The 16,510-nt window shown below is 37.8% G+C and overlaps 1 protein-coding gene across 3 annotated transcripts; it reads right to left on the bottom strand.

Annotated features, from left to right (window-relative positions):
• Positions 1-379: 379 nt before the first annotated feature.
• On the bottom strand, positions 380-15,692 carry LOC117418271 (probable E3 ubiquitin-protein ligase HERC4). 3 transcript variants are annotated; one of them, XM_034031153.3, is made up of 25 exons: positions 15,269-15,513; positions 13,408-13,706; positions 11,688-11,847; positions 11,161-11,237; positions 10,768-10,989; positions 10,269-10,360; positions 9,878-10,008; positions 9,589-9,749; positions 9,349-9,425; positions 9,063-9,187; positions 8,605-8,664; positions 8,245-8,356; positions 7,360-7,549; positions 6,986-7,158; positions 6,434-6,553; positions 5,465-5,485; positions 4,364-4,462; positions 3,866-4,033; positions 3,486-3,629; positions 3,224-3,390; positions 2,952-3,018; positions 2,553-2,635; positions 2,101-2,284; positions 1,780-1,882; positions 380-1,137 (listed from the first exon to the last, which is right to left on the bottom strand). In XM_034031153.3, the coding sequence occupies exons 2-25, from the start codon at positions 13,631-13,633 to the stop codon at positions 929-931; spliced, it is 3,171 nt and encodes a 1,056-aa protein (XP_033887044.2). In that variant the 5' UTR covers positions 13,634-13,706; positions 15,269-15,513; the 3' UTR covers positions 380-928. The 3 variants fall into 3 exon arrangements, 2 of the variants coding, with proteins under 2 accessions (XP_033887044.2, XP_033887045.2); XM_034031154.3 differs by lacking the exon at positions 5,465-5,485 and having other exon boundaries at positions 15,269-15,512; XR_004546799.3 differs by lacking the exons at positions 380-1,137; positions 1,780-1,882; positions 3,224-3,390 and having other exon boundaries at positions 2,229-2,284; positions 15,269-15,692.
• Between the last annotated feature and the right edge of the window lie 818 nt (positions 15,693-16,510).

Genomic DNA, 16,510 nt, shown 5'->3' with positions numbered 1-16,510 from the left:
TGGAAACCCTAGTCCCATTTGCAGCTAATTCACTTTCAATATCTTTGGCAGTTAATCTAGGATTGTTATGAACCTTCCTTCACAATTCTGCTACTTGTTCTTCATGAAATAACTTTTTCTTCCAGCCCAAGGGAGCGTTGTGACAGTACCACGAGTGTTGTACTTCTTAATAGAAACAACAGTTGAAAATTGGGACATTCAGATGCTTGGAAATCTTCTTACATTTAGCATTTTTGGAGTTTTGCAAAAAAAATAAAATGCTGAAATAAACAATTATAGACATCTATTTCTTGTAACTTTTTTCCTTGTCCACAAAAGAAAAACTTTTGCTATAAAAGATTTTTCCAAAAATCATGTTAATAAAAACACCTTCAAAGTGAAAACTTGAGGTCTTAGTTTAATTATATGCACCTATGCTTTAAGATTGTTTTCTTTTCATAAGTGTACATGGTCCTAACAAGTCAACACACATTACACACAATAAACTATTACATTCATTTGTGATATGCTGAATAAAATAAAAAGTAGCTGCTACTGTTAAATGCATCTAATGTAATAACAAACAAAAGGCTAAATACATTTTATATATATATAATCATTGACACTTTACAAAAGCATAAAGCAGTTTGTTCACAATCACACCCCCACCATGACACAGCTCTTCCACATCCTTCAGTCTATATAGAGGGTGAATCCAATGGGTGTATTGTTATAAAAACAAAGCCAGCAACAAGGTTCTTGTGACAAGTGGACTACCAGCAAACTGATAGCTTTTATCAGTAGGCATATTTTAGTTCCTCTTCCATTGAAAGACTTTTTGGTTTGTGTTTTTTGTCACTTTCAAAATTGCCACTAAGTGTCCAGATAGTCTTTCGAAAAAAAATACTGCATCTGATAAGGCAAGCAATAAGAGATGTCTTTTTTTTTTTTACACTAAATTGAATCCTTCATAGTGGTCGATGGCCTGGATGAGCTTGGCTCTCAGGGTTTGTTTGTCTGTGTATTTTGGCAGGTCTAAGAGATTGAAGCAGGTGTGAGCCACTGGCAGGTATTGCTCCCCTCCTCCAGTGGGCTGGATCACTAGCTTGAGGCTCTTCATCCCCAGGATAGGAATGCGGTCGCTGCCACTCAAAAACACTGCAAGGGAAATGGGAACAGTCACATTGCTGTTACGTGTATCTCAGGAACAATGCATCTTGCAATAACTAACATGATTGAAAAAAAAAAAAAAAAAGATTGTAAAAAGAAAGATGATGCTTACAGTAAAGCAAACCTACAATGGTTTGTACACTGATTTTAAAAGGTCTGATGAAGCAGTTCTGTTAACCGTATGATAAAGTTAACAGGTGGTTTAATCTCATAACTGAGATGTAGAAGGCTGCCCCTTGTGTTTGAAGCATGGAATAGATCAGTTATCTGTTCCCACAAAGCTGCTCTAATATGCTTCCTCATAATAAACCTCGAGGAATCTTTTCTGAAGCATTTGTTGCTGGAATAGTTAGTAAGCATGGCAAATAATAGTCTGGAGAATCATATGGAAGACATAATAGGATGTTAAACAAGGAAGACATTAAATATTAAGGAAATTATCTCTCTAGGATGGCATTTTGAGAGATTCATGAACAGGCAGTTAAAAATCGATCCAGCTCCATTTTATAGACCCCTGAATAGACTGACGAGTGAGGGTGTTTGCACAGGCTCTTGCACAAACTAGCATGTACAATAATGCACCTCAAGGGGCACCTGATTGATATGATGTTAGATGATTAAAATGCTTACAAAGAAACTGTTTCTTCTCCTCCAGCGGCAGCTCATGGAACACTTCCCAAAAGAGCTTTATAGTGGGATGGTCTGCCCAGTACTCTCCTTTATACTCTGTACTCTGGACACACAGAAAGACAGCGTTCATTAGGTTGCAACCTTCTGATACAGAAACTGTAGCCCCTTAACTAAATACATAAATAAACAAAATACTACTGCGTCAACAAAGTTAAAATTCAGCCAAGAAACCTATTTCTGTCATGAACCATAAAACAGTTTTCACTCTTAACATTTGACCTTGTATTCGATTTGTTGTAATACTGCCAATGGGCTTCTTACCTTCTCCAGTTCTTTCCAGTCATAGTTGGTGTTTCCAATCACCATGGCCTGGAGCTCGTTGGGTTGGAAGAGCTGAAGCACTTTACCTCCGCACACTTTGTGGAAGCCTTCATAGAAGGCTTCAAATAGTGGAGCAACTGATGTATTGAAGACATAGTCCACATAGGCATTGACAAAGTCCTGCCTGAAAATAATAAGCATAAATGTCATACAGCTCCGACTGCACTACTAACAATACACTCAACAGAAATCACGTTTCCAACATGATAGACTATGATTTATGATTCCATTCCTCACTCTGTTTACATGCATCGTGAATGCCATATCCATACTACACTGTTCAGACTAAATCTCACCACCAGTAGTAACTGACAGAATTACTGTTGTTTGAGCTCTCATTACGTTTGCTTGCAAAAAATTCTAAACGTGTGCTGTATGGACCTCAAACTTACCTGTTGTGTTTGTTAACAACAACATCGTCACCATTTGGAATAAGTTCTTTGACTTCTGTTGCACCAAAATTTTCCACAGTAATCTAGTAAAAAAAAAGATATAACAATAACAATAATAATAATAATAATAATAATAATAATAATAATAATAATAATAAATTGAAAAGGTAAACAGAAACCTGAAAATTAAATATCAATACAACAGTTATGTTGATAATAAATTAACCCAAATGAAACTAGACAAATAAGAAATGGATCCCCTAATGCTATAATGCCTAATACCCCATTCTTGATGAAGTTAGCCCCCAGCTTCTTAACAAGATTGTATTGGTCAATGGTGATTGTGATGTGCTGGATGACCTCTACTAAAATAAAAAATAAAAAGGTTCAAAGACATACTGTGAAATTCAAACAGAATACGTCCTCCACATTATCATCTGGATAATCCAGTAGCTGCTGCATACTTCTGTAAAGATTAAATAATAATACATTTAGAAAATCTCATCGGGAGTCTTACTGGCAAGCCTATTTCAACAAGTCGTCTCAGGGTCTCTTGACCATTATAAAAACACAGCACTGACTGCTGGGTTGCCATATTCCAAGCTCTTCTAGGGCACTCTGGCTGATGTTATCCACTCAGACCTTTAACGATTGTTTTGCTCAAGACCAACCTGCCTACGCCAGGCTTCAGCTCCTTCAGATCATCTAGTGTGGGATTCTTTTTCAGAAGCTTTTTATACAGGGCCAGGGGGAAATGCAGATCTACAATCGTCAAGTTATATATCGCCAAGCCACAGATAACACCAATCAAATTGAACAAGTCAATGTCTTCAAAGGTCTAAATAAAACAGCAAAACAAAAACCATTACAAAATATTCTGAACTGGATCACACATTGTCATTACAGGGCTGATCAAATCCAATGTATTTTTACCTTGTCGGAGAACCAGATAAGCCTCGAGTCTTCGTAATATCTAAACATGCCATATTTGGGATCCAGCAGCTCTCTCATTATGAGCAGGAAGAATTCTTTCCGAACACCTCCTGCATCCACAGCTTCCTCCCCAACAAAGATCACCTGCAACAGCACTGGCTTTAATTACACACAACACCTTGCTTTAAAAGCCCTTCTTCATTTGTACTAACCTTTAGCATTACTGTATACAAGCACTTCCAGGCTTTGCATATGTTCTGTATCTCACTGCATTCCAGTTGTGGTGTTACAAAACAAGATCGTCTCAGGTCAAACAGGTAAGTACTCTACTGTGACATTAAAAGATACAGGGAATTCCAAGCAAAATGTAAATGAAGTACCCTGAGCGGCTTCTTGTAATCCAGATTCTTGGTTTTCCTGAGCACCTCCATTGTATCCTCTACAATGTTTTCCCTCCTCACTACAAGCATCAGACAGGGGTTCACAGACTCCACCACTGGCATGAAGAACGAGGAGAAGTTCTGCCTGTGCGCCTGGTCAACAGCCATCTGAGAAGCACAAAGACAAATGATACATGATCCCTTTCACCTGCAAGGAGGGCCCTCATAACTGCCTTTATTTAGCAATTATATATATATATATATATATATATATATATATATATATATATATATATATATAATCTCTCTGCTGGGGATCATGACGTATACAGAAGACTTAAATAGATGACAAATGTACCAGTAATAAAGGGAACACATCCCTGAGACCATGGAAGTAAATCCTGCCGAGTAATAACTCAGATGTTCCTGGCTGACAAAGCGCCTGCTACTATGCCATATTATTATACAGCTAATAAAATATACAAAAATCACTCTCACCTGCATTTGCAATACCGCATCAGTTTGCAATAGTGTCGTCTTAGCTTGGGCATCAAAGACAAAAGGGTATGTGCAAATTGTGACAGGCATGTCCGGCATCTGAAAACATCACACAAAATCATAGACATAAGCAATAGACTACAAACAACTCAGGAGTTAAAGCTTTAGTGAACAAAGTCTTCACAAAGAGGCAATGGGAACAGCCAGCAAAATGTGTAAGCTTTGGTAAAGTGTGCATGGGGCAAGGGGACACAGCTGATTAGCACTTCATTATGAAAACAGGATACTTTATAAGTGAATAAATCATTAGAAAATAATAAATGGTCTAGGTCATACATGGACGGACGGGAGGGAGGGGGGTGTTGCTGCATTTATATTTTTCATGTTAGGGATTTTGAAACCTCATTGAAAAAAACTATGACAACAGCTGCCCTCTCATTCTTTTCAAGAGTGGCAGGGCAGTAATAACTTTACACTTGCTATTGTAGTGGCATCCCGGAGCGTGGTACAAATAAAAAAAAAAAAATATGTACAATGCACTCCAACTACAACCAATTCTATAAAAGCACATTCAGAAACGCATGTTTTCAAGTCAGACTTTAAAGAATTCCATGTTTCAACCTGCCCAGTGTCAACTGGAATCGATGCTACAAACGAGGAGCACGACAGCAACAAGCTCTGGCTCTAGTTGACTGAAGACGATTTCTTTGGAAAAACTAAGAGTTCTGCATTTTCTGATCTCAAAGAACGAATAGGAATATACAGAGATAGTAGTTCTTGGAGATAGGATGGCCCTAATTCATGAAGGACTTTGTAAACAAACACAAGTAGCTCACTGTGCTCAAACTCACAATCCTCTGTTTGCCTGAAATACAGGGTGCCACACAAATGTGTTGGATGTGGGAACAACCCAGAATTGAGGAACACCCTGCATGTAAAATATGTATGTTAGTTTTAAAGAACTGAGCTGCTCTGGAATCACATTTTTTAGGTCCTGTTCTGAGCTCGACACATCTTACTGCAGATAATATGTTTACACAAAAATAAAACAAAACAGGAAATATCTGAAACTAAAACTGCCAACACTGATGCTAAGCTTACCTCCAATCCTTGGTTGAGGTCCTACAACAAAAAGGCAGCAGAAAAAATAATTGAAAGAGAGAAAAGAAGCATTAGTGCCTGTTTCTCATGTGCGGTTCAAGAGGTATGAATCGAATTTCATATAAAAGAGCTTGCCTTCTAAACTGAGTGGCTAAACTATTCCCTACGTTTTGGAAAACCAATAGACTCGTCAGATCTATATTGAACATCAAAAGAAACCTGCCACTTATATTTGAGCATCAAAAGAAATGTATCACTTATATTTGGATAAAATTCACTAGATGTGATCGAAATATTACAAACTCTGTTTTAGAGCAGGTGCAGTGACTTTTTATTGTGCCGATTAACAATCGACAACACGAAGATGCTGCAAATGTTGTGACTCTTGGTCTCCCAGTTCGTGGCCTGTCATTGACAGATTGTGTCTGGCTATAACGTCTCGCATGGTTTGAAATTGCTGGTTGTGAGCACCAAAGATGGCGAGCCACAGTACGCTGCCCTAGTCCAGCCTCCAACAAGCCGATCGCACGAAGGCGCTGCTCTCTTGACAGGCATATTTTTTTTTTTGTGATTTTCTTTATTGCTTTTATTCAAGCTTGCAATTCAGCAGCTGAAATCACTCCATATCCAGTGTCCAATCAACTGTCTCACTAATTAGGTGATTAAGTGCATATGTTTGAGTCATAGTCACTCAAACGTGTCATGGTCAAGGATGAATGATCTAGTGATTAAAAAGAAACCAAAAACATTTCATTAATGTCCATCATTTACATACTTTTTTTTTTTTTTTTTTTTTAAATAAAGTTTCTTTTGATGCTCGGTATATTTAAAAAGGTGTTTGTTGATGTGGGGGCGGGGGGGAAACATGCTTGCAGGTGCAACCTCTAGCATACAATTGGCTTTCCATTATCATACATAGTGACACAAGAGGCTGCCATGCAGTCAAGATGGAAAACAAACCTTACTTACCACCCCATACATCTGTTGCTGTATCCAGGTGATGTAGTCATTTTTAATGTCTATCAGGGAGTGTAATTCGTGAATGTAGAACTTGTCATATTGTATGATTTGTGCTGACCTCTCGTTAACCTATAAAAGGAGAAGCAACCTCATTAATCTACACCTAAAATGTAACCCAGTTCTATACACCACTCAAACCAACTGGGATCTAGCCAGACATGACAGCACTACAAATGGATCAACTGAAAAACAGAATACAGCTGCTCTTTTTTTGTTTTTTAGTTACCTTGAATGGTTATATTGTATAAAATGCCTCACATCATAGTCATCCACCAAAAATGACCTTTAAAGGGATCATTAGATTGATCTAGCCTTTATAAAATACATCTATGGTTACAATACCGAGAACAAGGACATGAAAGAGCAATCATACCCCAAAGTGATGTTTCTCCTAATCTAGTTATCGTCCGATTACGTGTACCTGTTCCTAATTTCTACACGCTCGTCTCTGTGGTTTCATGTGGAAAGCATGGGGTATTTTCCCTGTGCTGGCAGACTCACCCTGTGGAGAATCTCTAAGACCTTCAAGGCGATATGCAGGAAGCTGCTGAAGATCCTCTGCTCTGAGGGAGGGATCCCAATCTTGCGAATTCTCAGGAGGTTCACCACCACTTCTTTATAGAGCTGCACGATCCTTTGGAAGATCTGAGGTTCAAGTTTAGACCACCAGTTTTCTATTAGATATAACACAGAGGGAAATCAGATGCATAAGACACCCAAGAATTACTCCTGAATCAAAGAGAGAAATTATTATTCTTAGAGAACTAATCTATTTGTATATTGCTGCCTGTCTGGCTCAAATACTGCTATTAAAGTGATTACAGCATTAGGGTTAGGATTATATAACAGGTTAGGTAGCAAGTGTGTAAATTTACCAAGTACTTTCAGTGGCGTTTCTTTCAGACTGACAATAGCCAAAGCAAAGGGTATTGCTAAGGTTGTGAAGTTGTTGGGGTCACTGAATAGAGGGCACTCTGGTAGCGTAAGGTACAATCGCAGAGCTTCGATATCAGGTGGAGAGTTGGGAAGTTGCGAGAGCAGGTTCTTTTCTATGCTAGCAGCCACCTGAGAATAAAGCAAAAAGTTTTTGAAAAACAATTTTTTATTCCAGGAAGGAAACAGACTCCCTGGGCAGCAGTGTGGAGTAGTGGTTAGGGCTCTGGACTCTTGACCGGAGGGTCGTGGGTTCAAATCCCGGTGGGGACACTGCTGCTGTACCCTTGAGCAAGGTACTTAGATTGCTCCAGTAAAAACCCAACTGTATAAATGGGTAATTGTATGTAAAAATAATGTGATATCTTGTAACAATTGTAAGTCGCCCTGGATAAGGGCGTCAGCTAAGAAATACATAATAATAATTAATATATATATATATATATATATATATATATATATATATATATATATATATATATATATATATATATATGCTTAAAGTCATAGATTCAGATACATTTCTATTTACTTCTCCTGAGGAACCAAAAGTAAAGTGAATGTCAGAATATAATACGTCAAGAAAATGTGTTTGTTCAATATGGTGTACACACAACAGAACAGAGTCCGTTTTGATCACACACATCTGTATCAATGGAAAGCTCGAATAGGCAGGGACATTCCTCTTGGATTTGTTGCAAACTGGATTATATTATATACCTGTATTGTACTCTTCCATCTAAAAAAAGACAAGACCTTGTAGCGTCTCTTTGTAAAAACATTTTACATAGGCTTACATAAGCCAGCAATGTTGCTTCCTTGCCTACCTGTTGAGAAATGTTTGGATAATCATGCTGTATCAGCCTGTGAAACAGCAGTCTAGCTGAGTTCATGTCAACCCCTGAAAATTTAGAGCTGGTTTTATGATGGTGAGGATGGCTGAAAAACAAAAACAAGAATGACTAATTACAGCAAATACTGACATCATTGTATCAGAATCTGATTATGTGGATTGTATTGATGTATTGCCAAAAGGACCAGAAGCTTTACATCCTACATCTAAATGGTTAACAATCTTATATCTATGTTTAACTTTAGAATGTTGGGCAGCACACACCAATGTAGAGTTTAAATACATCAAATACAGTAGATGGCTTACTGTACAGAAATATTGAAGATAAAAGTACCTGTCTGATAGGAAGCTTCCATTTAGACAGCTTGCAGAAGAGAACACCACATCTATCTCACTGGAGAGGAATTCAAAACAGCAAGACAGGGGTCAGTGTGCAAGACTTCCAAACCTTATTATGGTTGTTAATAAATGGAGCATTGCACTTGTTTTAATGAACAATCTCAGATTATATAATACTTATCAAAAGGCATGTTACGTTTTGTAAAAGCATTGTGTAGCTGTATCCAGGGAGTCTTGATATGGTCATATGTAAAGTATATGTGAGGTGCTCGTCTTAAGAATCTTTAAGATTTTATTTTTTTCTTTATATCTTTATGCGATATACATGTGAAATAGGGCAACCTTGTACAGTAGTATTGTAACTAACATGTTTATATAGAAGGAAGGAACTTGCATGGTTAGAAAATATTCTGCAGAACTGTATATTTTAAGGCAACCAAGAGATATTCTTACTTTGCTATATCAGCAGGAAGCCTGCCTTGAGCATGGTTCAACCACCTTTGAATAGTTTCATAATTTAATGTATGAATCTTTCTCAGAAAATCTGAATTCCGGAAATCATCTGCTGGCAAAGAATTCTGAAAGAAGAGATGAGATTTAAATTACAAGTGGTTTTAACTTTTAAATTGTACATTTTTTTTTATTTCACATACTGTATGTACAACAATTTCTTTAGTTTCACATGTTAACATAACAGCCTTTTACATCCTACATTATAAGAAGTTTCCTTTTTCCTTACCTCAGGAGTGTAGTAATGTGCAAAGCTTTGGTCTCCACCTGCGTAAATTCTCTTGACACAACAGTACTCTTCAATATCTGTGCAACACAAATAGTCAGAGTTTACAAGATAAATTGAATAAATTACGAACCTTCAATTGAGCAAGCACGACTTTAAAAAAGTAACATCATCATAAAGTGTGCAGTTTCAACATTGATAAACGTCCAAACAATCCTTTACAGAACACAAACATGCACTTACTTGTATTAGGGGGACACTGGCTATTGTGTGCAACCCACTTTCCCTGGACAGTGAAGGGACTACTCCGGTTACACGTAGATCCTGTTCCCAGTTGTCCATTACCTCCCAGCCCAAAAGAGTAAATTCTTCCACACGAGGGGACAAATGCTAAAGTGTGCTGCCTTAAAAAAAAAAAAACAGAAGATCAATCAAACTTCCAAAAATCAGAGGACCATATACTGAATAAACTAGCACCCTAAAACCTGACTTTCCCATGCAGAAGACATGGAATTACTCAGATGGTACTTACCTACCACAGGCTATCTGTGTGACAACACTTCCCATCAGTTCAAAGACTTTCCTGGGGTTTATCTCATGACTGGTAGTGTTATGACCTAACTGTCCATATCCTCCAGCTCCAAATGTAAACACACCTCCCTCCTACAATGAAATGTAATGGTCAGAAGCGTCTAAGTTGTTCTTAAATTCTTTAAAACCACAAGAGCAGTTTTTTTTCTGATTATATAAGGTTCTTAAAACTAATAAAAACTTTGTTATGAGCCAGCTCAAAGATTGCGTACCTGATTAATATTTGCTTTACGCAAAAGCCTACTTTATATTATTCCAATGCTTACTTCACGGTTACCAAAAATAAATGCAACAATACCAGTAATATTTCTCCGATTTGTCTTGTACTATACCTTGGTAAGTGCAGCTGTGTGATCTTCTCCGCAACTTATGTAAACAATCTTCTGTGTTCTGAGCGACTTAAGGAGTACAGGAGCATACCTGTCTGCAAGAGAAATGTTTCAGTCCATTTTAATAATGCAAAGCAGAACATCCAGGTAGAAAGTGCTGCGACTTCTGTCCTTGCAGCATTCAGAACTGTATTTAAAAGTGGAAACCCAGAATACTCTGGAAAAGATTATTAATTCTTCTGTATAAACACTTACTTTTACTTGACAATTTTCGAAGAGCTACCAATCAGGAAAAATAAATAAATAAACAAATAAAAAGAACACATTTTCGTATTATCCAACTATGTTTTAATAACCACCATCCTTTTTCAGACAGAACTCGACACAAATGTGACACGACATCACCTAGGGTAACAGCAATGAGTACAGAGTATCACTGATATTGCTGTGTCATAGTCAGCCTTTTCAGATTATTGATGATCTTCCCTGGGATCAAACTTACCTCTCTCATCATTTAGACCGAGCTGTCCAAACTTGTTGCGTCCCCAGCCAAACACGGCCCCTGAGAGCGTGAGTGCGAAGCTGTGGGCTCCTCCAGCTGCTATCTGGGCAAAGGGAACACCCAGCAAAGACCGAATTATCTGCGGGGAACACTGGCTTTTGTTTTCACAGCCCAGTCCAAGCTGCCCAAATTTATTCTGTCCCCACGAGAAGATCTGACTTCCTGAATTAAAAATAAATCAATAAATAAATAAATACAAGAATATGTATGCAAGGCTGTGTTCACATAATATTATGCTAACAGTATCAAAACTAAATGACGAGGGGGGGCAAATAATATATATATTAATTGAACCCACATTTTTATGCACTGCTGCCCAGCACACGCACTTACCTTTAGATAATGCGAGAGAGTGCTGATGTCCACATGCCACCTGGATTATCTGAACATCAGACAAACTCTTGATGGTTCTGTTTAAAGACAAAAATAAAACCATTAGTCACTTCAAACAGTAGGAGGTAAAACCCTGCAACATAGCAAAACGCTTACATTTCTTCAGGTAAGGGTGACCCCTAGTTTTTAATTTATTGGACATTAATGTGCATGCATGCCCCCCAAAACCATGTATGTGAGTTTTGGTATAAAAGTGTCATTGGTAAATCTTAATCATGTAACCAAGTCCCAGCAGCAGAAGCCCTGATGTCTTCCTCATGTAAATGAGCTGATATTGTGGTTTCCAACACAGTTTAAATTAGTAGGCTATCATTAATATATACATTAACTACATTATAACTGTGGTCACTTCTGACATCACAAGGTTGTTGGGATGTGTGTGTGTGTGTGTGTGTGAGAATAGTGTCTCAGCTGGCTCAGAGGGACTTGATTTATATTGCTTATCTCACTCGAGTCAACAGTCTTACCTGGGCACTCGGACACACTCTTCTGTACCTGGCAGGCCCAGCTGTCCATCGGCTGCTGGGCCCCATGCAAACACCTGCCCCTTGTCATTCAGGGCAAGAGTGTGCGCCTCCCCGCAAGACACTGCCACAATGTTCTGAGCATCTAAGGCACCAACATGTTCTACAGAAATAAGCAATAAACAAATACTGCGTTACTACTGCAACACCTACCCACATAATAGGAAGTACAAATGAGTCTCTGATTGTGTTTTGCCGTAGTAAAAAAAGCCTCATACTCATTACTTTATACACAAGGAGGAGACCACTTCAAAATGTCATACTTTAAGTTCTAACTAACTTGAAGACCCATCACTGCTTTCTAGGGATGGTGGATGGAACTCACAAAGTGCTGAAATGGTGGCACCTGGAGGGTTACCAGGGTGTCCCCTAACCTGTCAATGGGTTGGGATCATGTTTCTTCAAGCACGTACGTTTGCCGTGCAAGCATGCTATTTTATTTGTTGCAAAAGTTTTCCCAGCGTGTTATTCAAGAGGCATTAATTCCCTTTGCATAACACAATGTGGACTACTATCAAAACATATAGAAGGCTTGAGCCAACAGTGCTTATTTGAGGTCTTATAGAAGCTCTCAGTCTGTACTTGTTCCTTATATGACTGTCTGGTTTATTTTCTATTCAATGGTAAATTATAAGAAAGGTCAGCAATATAAGCAATTCATACATAAAAAATCAAAAACAAAAACACAACATTGTGAGATTCCATAAAACATGTGACACTGTGACCTTTCAACTGAGTTGGCCACACCTACTATATGGTAAATATTAAAGCAGGTGGAGCCAAGCAGTTTAAACATGTTATTAAACTACAGCTTTCTGCTGTATACAGAATCTGATTTAAGTATTGAATCACACCCAGGGTCTGTATTGCAAGTTGCCTTAAAAAGTCATCACAACACAAAATACTACTCCTGCTGACTGACTGCTTGTGATCAACAGCTGTCCCCTGTACTCTGCTGTACATGCAAAGGTCTGGATTAGGAATGCATGGAATCAGCCTAATCATCAGAATCTTTATTTGCAACATCAGGAGGAGACAGCAACTCTTACAGCATTTGAAATGATCAGGACCTTTCAGCTAAAGCAAAGCATTGCAGTAGCATATTGTTGAAAAAATAAAAATAAATCTTTCTTTTGGTTCCAAGAACACCCCCTGGATTCACTTTCTTTAAAGGCTGGAATTGAACAATTGTCTCGCAGACATAGAGCAACCTCAAGAAAACAACTCTCATAATCTTAATACAAGATGCACTACTACATTTGGACAAACTATGCTGGTGTCAATTTTAGTATAGCAAATTCTCTGTATTTGCAATGTAATTGGGAGATGAAAAGATGATCTTGAACTATAAGAACCATGGACAACTCTACATATCAGCTTCTATTATAAAATCATGTATGGGTTCAAGATATTGTGTAATATCAAGCTTATCAGATGTTTACGTAATAGCTATCAGAAAGGAATCTGTGTTGAGTTGGTGAAGACATCATGGCTGTTATACTGTTCAACATTCACAGTGCTAGTTGGCGTTCCCATTTTAGTTTAGTTTTTATTTTTTTAAAAAAGGAACATAAAAAAAGATTGGTAATCTTTAAACACATTTCACTGAAACATATTTAATACTCATTGGATTCAGTCCAGTACAGTATCAAATACTGCTTACCTGGTTTCTTTCTCGCCTTTTCGTGGCCCAGTTGCCCCAGATCATTACAGCCGCAAGTGTAGACTGTCCCGTCTTCCAGCACAAACACTGTGTGCCTTCGCCCACACCCCACATCGCGGATCTTTTTACCGTGGAAGAACTTGCAGCTCCTGGGCTCGATGACAATCTCCTCGTCGATTCCACCCACCCCCAGCTGCCCGAAGGAAGCATTACCCCAGCACAGCATGGCTACCAGCCTTCCACAAGCTACTGGCTCTTTCCTCTTAACAAAGTCTGGGTGCTCAGCAATTTCACTGATACTGGAATAGACAAAAAAGGAACCGTTATTTCACCCAGCTCAAATGTTTATGAAAACAACTCCACTACTTGAATCAGAGAAAGCACTAACTAACTGACTGACTGCTTTCCTTGTTGGTGTGTACATTAGCAATTAAAAATGATAAAAAAAAAAAAAGAGAACTTCACTTTATCAAGTGTGGGCTCCCAAGTGGCGCATCCAGTAAAGGCGCTCTGCGTGTAGTGCAGGATGTGCCCTATAGCCTGGGGATGGTTTTTCTAAACTTTTAATCTGGGTAATAGTAATCCGGACATTATATATGTGTACAAAAGTAATGGACTGTATAATAAGAAAACATATCTTGTTATCTTATTAGATCATCTAAGCTTAAACAAAGAGTGTCAAATCTCTATTTGACAGCTGTTTGGCAGGCAAGTGACATCTCTTCTATTATCTTGTTAGTCATGACTTGGGGCTGTGGATATTAAGATCAGCACACCAACAGAACGTGCACAAACATTTTTGAGTTTTTTTTTTTTTTTGGAACTGCTGCGTTAGTTATAGTTGCGTAAGGTCTAAGGCACGTAAGGGCAGCAGTGTGGAGTAGTGGTTAGGGCTCTGGACTCTTGACCGGAGGGTCGTGGGTTCAATCCCAGTTGGACACTGCTGCTGTACTCTTGAGCAAGGTACTTTACCTAGATTGCTCCAGTAAAAACTAATGTGTAAAAATTATGTAGTTGTATGCAAAAATAATGTGATATCTTGTAACAATTGTAAATCGCCCTGGATAAGGGCGTCTGCTAAGAAATAAATAATAATAATAACGTATGGTTCTGGGATGACTTTTCAATTTTGCACCTCTCCGCAAAATACTATTCCAGTTGTGTAGTAATTCGATATTCTACTTCCAGCAAACTTCATTTTACTGTACGTTAAATTCCAATAGCAGCATGGTAAATAATCAGACACTGTACTAGGTAGGCAAGTGTACAGTAAGACTTCAAGTATACAGGCCCAGTAATTTCCTAAGAATTACTAAATAGTGACGCTAATATATATACATATATATATATATACATATATATATATATATATATATATATCAATGCTTAAACACAAGATAAAATAGTTTATGTGCAATTTACATTTTTAAAATGTTAAAATGACTGCAGTAACTCCCGCACAATCAAGTAAACACATTTAGAATTGCCAACAGTGGAATTCGCCGTCATCATACCACATTTGGTTAATTACAGTAAACACAAATGCCTTCGCATTTAAACACAGCTTTCATTTCACAGTATACCAGTGTTGCTTTTCTACAGCAATGTGTAATAAAAAAAGAGTATAGATTAGATCTCTGGGACTCCTCGATCTTTGTAATATAGTCGGTACTTTATTTGAGAAACACACTCGGACAGACAGAAATGACACCCCATCACATTTGCTTTTTAGTTTGTCCTCAGCAACACTGCTTAACTCAATCCCTGCAATGTATCTGCAATGGTAAGCTGCTTCTTTCCGCTTTGCTGTTTGAAATATTAACATTCACAGTAGGACCGTGTTTGTCCGACTCATCCTTACCTGCAAATGCTGGTGATGTTTTTCCATCACAGCCTCGATTCTGTTTATGTGAAAAAGCAGACAGGGTGTCTGGATACCTCTCAAGAAGACAACATATATGCGGATTACACACAGGATAAACATAAAGCAAAAACCAGGCTGCAGAACCTTCTTGCGATTCCAAGCTGTTGCGAAATTACTTCTAGAAACAAAACACACCATAGACCCGGACGTGACGACATTTTTGAGCGCCCTACCCCTCTCTTCTCTCCCTTCATCATCCGTCGGTCAGTGTGTTATGGTAATCACCAAGGGGCCTGGTTTTTCAACAATTTTAATCTGGATCAAAGTGGTCAGGATTTTATATTTTGCGATCGAGATTACTTTTATCTGGATCATTTTGATACGGTCTTTCAGAAAATGTCACTGCTGGATTACATTTATCCAGATAACAAATAATCACCATTACGAAATCCATTTTTTTGAATAGGCGATTTTTTATTTTATTTTATTTTTGCCTTATTTATGATATAACCTAATTTAACAAAATAAATAAGATTCTGGCAATGATGATTAATACGCAACTTAATTTTGTTTTAACAACATCTAGAACACTTTTAATGTTAGTGCACATATAACGCATGCAAATAATGGTTATTTTTATTTATGCCTACTTAGTAGAAATTAAATAACTAAATCTAAATTGAATACACATAAAACTGAGAGATGCTGGGAGGAAGACAGTGAAAATGTCTAAAAACACATATACTTTTTTCAAAGGTTTTGTTATATAAGGCTAAGAAATAAATAATAATAATAATAATAATAATAATAATATAAAATTAAGCATTTCTTTGTGATCTCCAAGGGTCTAAATGGTTATCATTTCTGATCAGAACTGTGTTGACATGTAAAAGAAAATGTGACATTTAAAAGGACTCCAGTTCCACTCTGGCAATCATAAGAGTGACAGTAAAATTACAGGAGTCATATTAAGTGCAGTTCATTGTCATTAGCTCAAACAAACGAAGATAAGGGTCTGTATAATGTCTCATTTCTTCAATGAGTTGTAAATGGAAGGCCTGTGATCGTTGCCTTCCACTTAAGTTCTTTATCAGGTAAACTTTGAAGACTGTGCCCGTGATCTCTTTGCAAGACAGGAAGCCGCCACAGACGCCTCAGTTAGTGTCTCCAGTGTTGAATACTTCCTTGCCTGGTGACCATCTTCTCAACCCACGGAATACAAAGCATCTCAGCTTTTTA

The sequence above is a fragment of the Acipenser ruthenus genome, chromosome 13, assembly GCF_902713425.1.
Source record: "Acipenser ruthenus chromosome 13, fAciRut3.2 maternal haplotype, whole genome shotgun sequence".
In the NCBI taxonomy this organism is placed as follows: Eukaryota; Metazoa; Chordata; class Actinopteri; order Acipenseriformes; family Acipenseridae; genus Acipenser; species Acipenser ruthenus.
This window is presented reverse-complemented; position numbering and strand designations above follow the sequence as displayed.

Coding starts and splice junctions, on each gene's coding strand:
- LOC117418271 (XM_034031153.3), bottom strand. CDS start 13,633: ATGCTGTGCTGGGGTAATGCTTCCTTCGGGCAGCTGGGGGTGGGTGGA. Junction 6,554..6,985: donor TCTTAGAGATTCTCCACAGG/GTGAGTCTGCCA, acceptor CTCCTTTTATAG/GTTAACGAGAGGTCAGCACA. Junction 5,486..6,433: donor AGCAACAGATGTATGGGGTG/GTAAGTAAGGTT, acceptor TTTTTGTTGTAG/GACCTCAACCAAGGATTGGA.